Raw genomic sequence first — 10,110 nt, 5'->3', positions numbered from 1 at the left:
AATAGGAATCGACACAAATTCAGAAACGCACAGATTTATGAGGTTCGACAAAGATGCCTACATTCTCGGGAGCAGAGCGACGACTTCATTTTCAATATTCAGAATCTCGGATTCTCAGAGACTCACCTAGGATTACAAACGGGACATATATATAACCCTATAGTACAATTTTAATTACTTAAATTACTCCTGTACCAAACCGCAGGATGTTGCCCCCTCACCCCCAACCCACATAATGAAACTCCCTCGATTGGACAGTTTTTCCGCTCCACTCCACTCCAGCATCTGTCCCATTTATGGTATATGAGTCATATCTAACAATAAGGTTTTCAATCAATGCATAATTCACGTTTAAATTATAATAAATATAGATGAATTAAGTTTATTAGTAATTAGTAAATAGGTAATTAAAAATTAACTATCTAAAATATCACTTGACTTTTTACTTATTTAAGAGCTTATTAATTATTATTTGTATAATTAAGTACAATATAAAATTATATTAAATTGAAATAAACATACTTAAATCTAGAGGTGTAAACGAGACGAGGTAAGCAAGCCTAAAGTCAGTTCGTATTTGACTCATTAAAAAATATCATTGATTGTATTTCGTTTGTATATATATCGAGCTAAAAAAAGAAGCACAAACCAATAGCCATATAGATAGGCCCAACTAAAAATGCAATTCCATCAAATAAAAAGGGCCATTTCACAAACATGCTAAACAATTCCTATGTATTTACATTTCTAACAGCTGTAAACATTATTATTTTTCATTTATATCATATAAATCATTAATACGAGCTTAGCTAGCCGAACACAAATTATTCGCAAACAATGAGTCATTTTGATAAACCAAGTCACATAACCATAACATATTAAAGATATGAGTGAAATTTAAACCTTATTATTTATATTAAAATATTCAATTTAATATAAATTTATTCTATCTTTCTTAATCAATAATTTTAATTGATTATATAGTTCTGTAGCTCGTAGTCACTAAAATCATTTAAAAATGTTACTCATCAATTAAATAAAATGAGCAAAACACGAACAAATAAAACTGTGTTTGGCTCATTGATACATAGAGCGCAAAAAAATTGTTCATCTTTAGCTTGTTTACTTAGCAAACGTATCAAACACGAACTAATTAACGAGTTGTTTCTGAAATATGAGCCATTTCCCCCAACATAAATTAAATCTTTAGAAAAACAATACAATAATCACAAATTGGTCCCTGATAAAACACCTAATTCTGAAAACTAAGATTCTTGTTCAGTGAGAGCTTCATGGATCAGCTTTTCTGTAAGAGCCTTGGGAAGCCCCATCACGCTATCAGGAGCCCCAATCTGCAAATATTAAATCTATTCATAATATGATTTAAAATATTATCTCAGATTATCAAGTAATCAACACAAACCACTGCTTCCACTAATGGCAATATCAGAGGATGTTCTAACAGCAGCCCTCCAGCAACATTGAATACAATTCTTTCCTTTATCTAAATAAACAAACAAACAAATGAATGAATAGATAAATAATAATCAATTGAGGATTCTGCTTAAGGAAATGGAGATTACCAGGCTTTGAATAACCTCATCAGGTATTTGATAGAAGTAAACCTACAAGACATGATATGAATATGATTATATATCATTGGGCTGCATAATCATAATATTTGATCAGAAGAAAGAAATTATTGATTTTTTTTTTTAATTTTATTTTGTTTTTACTTATACTTTTAATAAAATGTTTCTTTTGTATAGTTTTTTATAGCAAAAATACCACTATTTTAACTTTAAGAAGGTGAAATACACATTTTTAATGCATAGATAAGATGACAAATATGTAAAAATTGAAGTTTGAATGTTAGATTATGTGAATACATAAAAATTATGGAAATCTTCAATTTGCTTTTTACCATTAAAAATGAATCAGCTTGTTCTTTGAAGCACTCGAAATAAATTTTTAGATATTTTAAGAGTTTTTTTTTAAAAAAACAAACATCACCACCAAATATATTCTACTTCAAATCCAAACATAAACAATAAAAAAATAAAAAAAATGATCCGAATGGACCAGTTAGTTACCTCAGCTTTATCCAAGCCTCCAATTCTCATGCCTGTCTTGAGATTGATGACATGAACATAATTCGCAGTAGTTATATGACTGCCAGAATAGCCTGCAGAGAGCATGTCAATGTTGAGAAGAAAATACATGTTATTCAGCAATTACATGGCATCAATAAAAAAAGAAAAAGGGAACACTTTACCTCTAAGAAATTGGTTTGCTTCTTCCTCTGTGATTGGTTTTTCTCTAATTGACCCTTCATGCACCACCACCTCCCAAGTTAATCAAGATTTAGTAAAATAAAATATATAGAAAGAATTACATATACACCACTAAATTTCTAAGTATTTGCATATGTAACACCAAAACTTCAACTTTTATATATATGCCACCATATCTATGCATGAAAAATGTGTATTTCACTTTTTAGAAGTTAAGATGGTGGTATTTTTTATGTGATATGGAAGATTTTGGAGGTATAAATGTAAAAGGTAAAATTTAAGTGTTTCGTATGTAAATATATAGGAATTAAGTGGTATGCATGTACATGCAACAAGAATAAATTGTGTTTAAACGGAATGAAAGTAACATGAGGATTAATAGTGTTTTTTCTTCTAGGTATTTAAAAATGGTGTTTTTCATAACAAAAATATAAAAAAAAAAAATTGTTGATTAGTTTACCATCAGAAGATATATTATAATGGAAAGTTGGTTCAAATAAGTGATCACATGACCAGCTAATATTACGGTGTGATCCTTACATGATGGTCTCATCAGAATGTAATGATCCCCTTTCCTATAACAAGGGGTTAAATTTACATTTGTAACCACTATCCAAATAGGAGCCATTCATGCCTATATAGCTTGCTAAAATGACACAAAATACTATATGTAAGCAGGAAACAACAATAATAACAACAAGCCTTTATCACACTAAGTGGGGTTGGCTACATGAATCATTTTTCTCCATTGTCACCTATTGAGCGTTATATTTTCATTTAATTCTAATAAATTAAGATAAATTTTTATACAACATGCCCTCTTTCTAGATCTACTTATGCATTTCTTAACGTAAGTCAAATCTAAAACATATATTCTCCTATCTGGATATCAGATGATCAACCTTTGATGTGACCAAACAATTTAAAACGATTCTCACTAATTTTGTCCGCCACTGGAGCTACACCAACCCTATCACAAACATATTCATTTCACATTTTGTCTCTAAGTGTAAAGCCACTCATCCACCTAAGCATTCTCATCTCGGCAATACTTCACTTTATTTTATGCTTATCATTTAAAGGTCAACATTCTGCGCCATAGATCATTGCAGGTCTTATCACCATCTTGTAAAATTTTCCTTGCAATCTAAGCGATACTTTTCTATCGCACAATAAACCTGATGCATTCTTCCACTTCAACCAACTAACTTGAATTCAACTAATAACATCCTCATCTATATCACCGTCACTTTGAACAATAGACCCGAGAAATCTAAGAAGTTCACACTTTTAATGATTTGATGACCCATAGTTACAACTCAGCCACAAGAGCTACTACTACTAAAATTACATTCCATGTATTCAGTTTTAGTTCTACTCAAATGAAGGCCTTTAGATTCCAATTTAGATTCCATAATTCAAGTTTATCCCGAACACTTTCTCTAGTCTTATCCGCAAGAAGAATATCATCAGCAAAAAGTATACACCAAGGTACGTCCTCTTGTAAGTGTCGTGTCTCTAATAAGAGCATCCATAACTAAAGCAAAAAGATATGGGCTTAAAGTCGATCCCTGATGTAATCCAAATGAAATAGGAAAATACTTGATCAATCCTCCTTTTGTTCGAACACAACAACTCTAGTATAGATATCTTTAATGATTTGAAAATAAGTTATATTAACACCTTTATTCTCTGGATCTCTCCATAAGATTTATCTTGAAACCATAAATCAATAAAAATCACATGTAGATCCCCGTTATTCTCTCTGCATTTCTCTATAAAACCTCTCAATAAATGTATAACTTCCATAGTAGACCCGCCCAACATGAATCCAAATTGATTTTCAGAAATCTTTGTAACACGTCTTAGCCTATGTTCAATTCCCTTCTCCCATAATTTGAAAGTATGTCACATCAACTTAATTCCTCTATAATTTGCAAACTCTTGTGCTTCCCTTTTATTCTTAAAAATTGAGACTAATATACTCTTCCTCCACTCCTAGGATATCTCTTTAGTTTTTAAAATAATATTAAAGAGTTTAGTAAGCCAAGAAACTCTCAAATCTTCTAAATATTTCCAAACTAAAATTGGGATAACATCAGGTCCAACTGATTTTCCACGTATTCTTTTCTTTAAAGCCTCCCAAACTTTTTGATATTAAGATCACTAAGGTCCGTCATATTTTCAGAAACTTCATTGAAAGTTTTATCAAAATAGCTCACCCACCTATGTTGAATATCTTTTCTAATAAAGACACTTTGATTTTCATCTTTAATACACTTTACTTGAATTAAGTATTTACTTTTCTTTCTCTTTGTTTGGCTAGTTAATACCTATATTTTTCATTATTTTTAGTATATAATTTATTATGAAAATCACTAAAAACAGAATTTTTTGCCTCATAAATTGTTCTCTTAGAATCCTTACGGGTAACCCTATATTTATTCAAGTTCTCTAAGCTTTTCTATTTAAATCAATTTTTATAACATAACTTATATTTTATCTTTTCTTCACCACTACCTATTTTTATTTATAGAAACTTTTACTTTTGATTCTCCAAGTACATATTTTGTCACTTGTTTAATAATGTTTGTTACTTTATCCCACATAGAATTTGTTTCATCATGAATTTCTCAAATCTTGAAATATTGAAGTTCACTCGTATAATAATTTTATTTGTCTTTTAGGTGCCCTCATTTAATTCCATTACAATGACTCCAAATATTCTTTATCTTACAACTTTTCATCTTAAAATTCGGAACTAATAATAGATGTTGAGTACTTAAATTCTTACTAAAAAAAACCCGATAATCATTACATTTTCGACCATCTCTTCTTCTCATAAGAAAATAGATAATTTGTGTTTTATTATATCCATTCTAATAAGTAATAACACGCTCATTTATTTTCTTAAATTGAATACTAGCAATAGCAACATCATAAGCCAAAGCAAAATCTTATATGACTTATCTTCTTCATTAATCACTACAAAACTGTAGCCACTACGAATATTTCTAAAAACTTTTACAATTCTAATAACATATCCATTTAAATCTCCAATAAAAATTATTTCTTCAAGAGGTGTCATTTGTATTAATTCTTCTAAGTCATTCCAAAATTTTCCTTATAACCTATATCTATACTTGAGGAGCATAAGAACTTATAACGTTAAAAATCTTAGTATAAAAAACAATCTTAAAAGCTATAATTCTATCTCCAATTCATATTCAAAAAATTAAAAAAAAAAGTGTGGAAGCGTCTAAGAAAAAACCAACTGAGAGAATAAAAAAAGTGAGACTTACAATATCAGACGTAATGAGGAGTGTCGGCTCAATGTTCTTGTAATCTGTAACCTTCAGCCTAGACAAAATAGCATCAGCCTGAAATGATACACTGCACTTTAGCAGGAGGTTGAAAAAAATATTATTTGGGAACATCAAATAATTTATACGAAAAAAATCTTGCAATGACAAACAAATTCTTGGGTCGTAATCGCTCGCATTTATTTTACACCAAGCCAAACACTGAAATATTTCAAACACACTACTTCTCAAATACAATACGTTCCGTTCACTTTTTATTCCATTTTCAGCAAGTCAAACTATCCTTCAAACAAACCCGGATATCAGAAAACCCCAAAAAAATTCTGTGATTACAACCACTAAAAGTCCACATGCAAGCCATCAGAATTCATACAAAAGTAATGAATACTTGTTATGTAGCAACCATTAAATTTGAAATGGAATGAAAGATAGTGCTTGGGTTAAGACAAATATTTCCATAATCAGATGAAAAAACAATGGTTCAACATTTTGATACCGTAATTTATAATTAATTAAGTCGTAAATCAATAAATTAGATCACATTAACTAATAAAAAGTAGTGCTTAAGCAAGTATTCATCCATCAACATGCAAGCCACTTAGTCTGGTTGTTGGGAGTTTCATCTCAAACCATAGCATCTAGTTCCCTTTAGTAAAATATTTTATCAATATTAAACAATCAACGAGAACGTGGAAAAACCATAATCACTGACCAATTATGGTTGAATAGTTTCTAACAGTAATATTGAATGAAAAATGCTTTCAGTAATGCAAAGCTCAGAAAAGTACATACCTTCGCTTCGGCTAAAACTCTTACCAACTCTTCTGGCTTTTCTTTACGAATAGCTTTTTCATCTATACCTGCAGTCTAAACCATAATAAAAATAAATAACACGAAAAAGATAACAGTAAGCATACTTCCTAAGTCAGAACGAGCCTTGATTTCAAATTCATAACCCATCTCTGATAAAATATGCCGACGAGCCACTGATGAAGAACCCAAGATTATCTGTTGCATCCATCATCATACCAGAAGAAATATTAAACAAATTATAATTTATGCAAAAATAGTAGCATGGGTGCAATAAAAAAAAAAGTATCAACCATAATAAAGTTCCAAGGACTCTATTATGCACAAATATCTTTGAATTCTTAGATGCAAGATGATTTAAGATTAGAGTTTCGAATGCAAGTAGAAAGATATGATGTATGCATATAAGTATAATGGAGTTTATGATTCACATATCGGAAACCAATAAATAAACCAAAAAAACTCATTTTATTTAAATTTAAACAATAACTACTAGAATTTGACCTAAACAACAATGCAGCAATCGAATAAATTCAAAGAAAATCAATGAAAAATTCAAAGCATTTAAAATCAATGAGCAATCACAAGTAAATTCACCACAATAAGAATCCCACCTCTGTCAAAATTCATGAATACTGAAAAGCAATAACAAAATATTTAGAAGAAATAAATTAAGAAAAGGAGTTACTAAGCAAGAAATCGATGCCCCGTCTGGAATTAATTTATAGCATTTGTACCAACTTGCTGACACAAGATTGGAAGTAGAAGAAAAAAAAATTAAGTCAATCAAAATTATAAATTACAATCCGAAGCCTATCTATTTATAGACCTCACATCATTTAATTAATAGATATAGTTGACATAAAATCAACACAATTAGCGGGGTTTTGCTGTAAATTATGGGAGGATTTGATATTATAAATATGGAGATTTGAGCAAATAAGAAATTTGGGTGTTGATTTCTACTTTGATTCAATGTATGTTTGGTTGGAATGCTTCTAGCTTTCTAAAATAATGGGCAAGTCATCACCTGCAGTAACATGAGGCCTGATTCTCCTATTTCGCCTTTTCTTGTCTTGTTTACTCATATTCTCTAATTTTTTTATAAAAAGTATGTTATGTGATAGAATTCTGTTAAAATTGATACAAACTAATTTGTTTATTAAAGTTCGAGTTTCAATCAAATATATGATTTTATGGCTTCGGAGGTGTGTGTTATTTCTCATAAATAACTATTAAATTATCATATAAGATATAATTTTTTATTTTTCTATTTTCGTCCAAAAAAAACAGATAATTGCCTAAATTATGGTTTTGTAGACTGGATTTTTAGTGGGCTGGATTTTGTGCAACTAATTCTAAATACAAGTTAATAAATTCCTAAACCCTAAGATGTTCTACATCGATTTAATATTAAAGCTTAAGATTGCATTATGATGTCAATTAGAAGTAAAACATAACTGAACCTATTAACATAATAAGTAAATGATATAATTAATACAAAATCGGTTAATCTATGATTCTAAACAAATGCAAGGCAATTTTTATGAAGTTCAAAATTATATTTAAACATGCAATGAATATGTAATCTTAGAAAATTTTCAAATTAAATCTACAACTGCTAAGTTATTTTTTTTTTCAAGTTCCCAATTCTGAAAAATCGAATTTACTAAAAATTTAAAAAAATATGATCAATATTTTTGGTAAGTGTTGTCGCTAAATCTACATAACCTGATATAAAAAAGAATTTCAAAGAGGAAAATCTATCATTCAATCAATATAGGAACCGATTGCATGATTAATTCAAAAATTATAAGTAATATGAGTATAGTGTGTTGAATATTATGCCGAGTTTAAAGGTTTAATAGGCAACCATTACTTGTCTTTAGAATATTATGTTATCATCACATGTTAAAAAATTATAAGTAATATGAGTATAAGTAATATATAGGAACCGATTGCATGATTAATTCAAAAATTATAAGTAATATGAGTATAGTGTGTTGAATATTATGTCGAGTTTAAGGGTCTAATAGGTAAACATTACTTGTCTTTAGAATATTATGTTATCATCACATGTTCTATTAAAAAACTTAAGCAAGTATAAGGATAAGTTCATACAAGTCCACAAAAATATTACACAAGTCCTTATTTAGAGCATTAAATATAGAGGAATACTACAAATAACTATTCTCTTATTAGAACAACATAGCCTATGATTAATATTTCGAAAGACCGGCCATTAGCATCTCCTAAAGTCTATCATAACCACCTAAAACAAGAATCCTAGATGGGTGAATTAGATCCTCTAGAAGAAATTGTAGTTCATGAGTATTCTATGCTGATAAATTAGATATTGAAGAGCATATATAGTTACAATATGTTAATACATCCGTTTTTGTTAGATTTGAATTTGTACCTATATTAGAACACGATCATAAACCTAAATTATACTTGTACAAGAGTCAAAATTTTAGTTTTTTTATTGAATTTGAGCTTAAGATCAAATTTGAATAGATATTTATGATAAAAACAGAATTAAATAGTCAGAGATTAAAAAAAATAAGTAAAAACATATTTGAAACTAATCTTCAGCTATAAATGCAATCTAGTCGTGAATGTGAAATGGAACAAATCAAATATATTGTAATTATTTGATTAATTGAAGAAACACATTAAAACAATTCTTAAGGCATTATTTATTAATTAATATTTAAAGCATTTAGATTAATTTTATTTAAAGAGGTTCAATCTAAACACTAAATTTAAATTTTCTCCTGCATCATTTAGCTCTAGGAATTAGTTATGAATTTACAGTGCATTTATTAGCATTCAGTAAGTATGAAGTATTACAGCATTTTCACTGCTTGCATCACGTCATATAGCATCCTTCAATAGTCATTCGCATAATATTAATGAAAGCATTCACGTAAACTTAATTTCAATGTCGACGATTATAACTTTATCATGAATTTAACATGATATAAGGAAAGTCAAATAAAGAGAAAAGGTAATGGCTTATCTGAACCCTAAAAGGTTTGCTGAATTACATCTTATGAAACTAACAGCTATAAAGATGGGACCTTAGAAAACCATTTAATGCATGGGAGTAAATGCTTAAAAATTAAATATAAAAAACTTTCGAATTTAGTGGCAAAAAGAACCTTCTTTTCCCCTTCATAACATAACAAAAACGAAAAAGAACAAGAGAAAATCAGACCACACACAATAAGTCAACAGATGACAGATTAGACGAGGAAATACAGAAAAAAGAATATAAGATTCGAAGAAAGTTATGCGTTGTTACTGTCCTTTAAAAAACTTAAGCGCTCTTCCAATGAAATTAATCCAAAAAACTGCTTCTTTCTTCCATAAAACCTAATTGGTTCCATATTTATTACTAAAAGAAATTTCGAAGGTACTGACCTTGAAAGGAAGACGATTGATCGTCATTTGCTCTGTCTCTTACCGGCAATCACGGAACGAAGAACCGGCGAGGTGGTGGAGATCGACGAATGAGGTTCTGGAAGAAGAGAGGCTGGAAGCAGGGGATTTATGGCTAAATCCTCCTCAAACTCTTGGGGCATTTAAATGAGCATCACCCAATTCCTATGTATTTACATATCAAACACATGAATTTTACTTTTTATATTTATACCACCCAAATCTGTTATATCCTACAA

At 29.4% G+C, this 10,110-nt stretch overlaps 1 protein-coding gene across 1 annotated transcript; it reads right to left on the bottom strand.

Moving 5' to 3' along the window:
• Window positions 1-1,085: 1,085 nt before the first annotated feature.
• LOC110028713 (maf-like protein DDB_G0281937) lies at window positions 1,086-10,021 on the bottom strand. The gene is made up of 9 exons (XM_020730680.1): window positions 9,854-10,021; window positions 6,554-6,625; window positions 6,410-6,484; window positions 5,597-5,674; window positions 2,276-2,345; window positions 2,094-2,185; window positions 1,584-1,625; window positions 1,424-1,504; window positions 1,086-1,352 (listed from the first exon to the last, which is right to left on the bottom strand). Exons 1-9 carry the CDS (start codon window positions 9,878-9,880, stop codon window positions 1,266-1,268), a joined length of 624 nt encoding a protein of 207 aa, XP_020586339.1. The 5' UTR covers window positions 9,881-10,021; the 3' UTR covers window positions 1,086-1,265.
• Between the last annotated feature and the right edge of the window lie 89 nt (window positions 10,022-10,110).

The sequence above is a fragment of the Phalaenopsis equestris genome, unplaced genomic scaffold (genome assembly GCF_001263595.1).
Source record: "Phalaenopsis equestris unplaced genomic scaffold, ASM126359v1 Scaffold000522, whole genome shotgun sequence".
Taxonomy (NCBI): Eukaryota; Viridiplantae; Streptophyta; class Magnoliopsida; order Asparagales; family Orchidaceae; genus Phalaenopsis; species Phalaenopsis equestris.
Note: the sequence above shows the minus strand (reverse complement) of the source record. Positions and strands in the feature narration are given on the sequence as shown.

Excerpts from the sequence above, each read along its gene's own strand:
- LOC110028713 (XM_020730680.1), bottom strand. The coding sequence starts at position 9,880 with ATGACGATCAATCGTCTTCCTTTCAAG. Across the intron at positions 6,626-9,853 it reads TCAATCGTCTTCCTTTCAAG|ATAATCTTGGGTTCTTCATC; the intron begins GTCAGTACCTTC and ends TGGATGCAACAG. Across the intron at positions 6,485-6,553 it reads GTTATGAATTTGAAATCAAG|ACTGCAGGTATAGATGAAAA; the intron begins GCTCGTTCTGAC and ends ATTATGGTTTAG.